This window comes from Acomys russatus, chromosome X (genome assembly GCF_903995435.1).
Source record: "Acomys russatus chromosome X, mAcoRus1.1, whole genome shotgun sequence".
NCBI classification, from domain to species: domain Eukaryota; kingdom Metazoa; phylum Chordata; class Mammalia; order Rodentia; family Muridae; genus Acomys; species Acomys russatus.
Genome location: NC_067169.1, coordinates 44385736 through 44386578, shown reverse-complemented (window position 1 = coordinate 44386578; position 843 = coordinate 44385736). Strand labels below are relative to the sequence as shown.

The 843-nt window shown below is 42.7% G+C and overlaps 1 protein-coding gene across 1 annotated transcript; it reads right to left on the bottom strand.

Moving 5' to 3' along the window:
- On the bottom strand, nt 1-309 carry LOC127184788 (mitochondrial import inner membrane translocase subunit TIM16-like). The gene has a single exon (XM_051141173.1). The coding sequence runs from the start codon at nt 307-309 to the stop codon at nt 1-3; it is 309 nt and encodes a 102-aa protein (XP_050997130.1).
- Between the last annotated feature and the right edge of the window lie 534 nt (nt 310-843).

Sequence of the window (843 nt, the reverse complement as noted above, 5' to 3'; positions counted from 1 at the left end):
TTATTTTGCACGGACAATCTTTGACAGAAGGTAGAAGAAACCCCCCATGGACTCATCATTTACTTTAAACAGGTGTTCATAATTCTTCTGGACCTCCTCAGGGCTCAGCTTGGAGATGTTGAGAATCTGCTGGGCTTCCTGGAGGCTGAGGCCAGAGAGACTGGATGCAGCTCCAGATTGGTGCCCAGCATGACCCCGAGCATCAGCGGCTGCTTGGCTTGCTGAAAACTCCTGCCTCAGGGCCCAGGCAAAGGCTCTGCCCACCACCTGTACACCCATCACAGTGATCTGGGGCAGGTACTTGGCCATAGCAGCCGCTCCACCTTAGGGGTATGGGTGTCAGTTCCCGATCCAGTTGGACAGGGTTAAGGGTTGCTAGCATATAGGGTCTTATCTCCCAGTTTTTGTCTATATGTAGGACGATTGTTTTTGAGTATTAATTTTAATGCTCTACTTGTTTTCCAGTGGATTCTCTTAGATATTTCAGGTATATAATCATATCAACAGCGAGTCAAGATATATTGTGGTTTTTTTTTCTTTAGCTAATATACCTAAATTTCTTTCTACTATTTAATTTCATTGTTTAAAATCTCAAGCAAAATCATTTGGGTAATGTTAATCTGAATAAGTATAAAAATACCTAGAATCAAGCAATTTGAAAGCTTATAATTTTAAATATTTTCCCTACTAGTGCCACGGTGAAGCTCTAAGACAGGAATCCTAAGTGCCACGCTGTTAGGGCTTTAGATTCAACATTAGGTCTGAAGTTCACTAAGGGATGGGGAACTTTAGGCTGGTGGGAGGATAGATGGATGCTCAAAACAGGCTGAATATTGAGACACA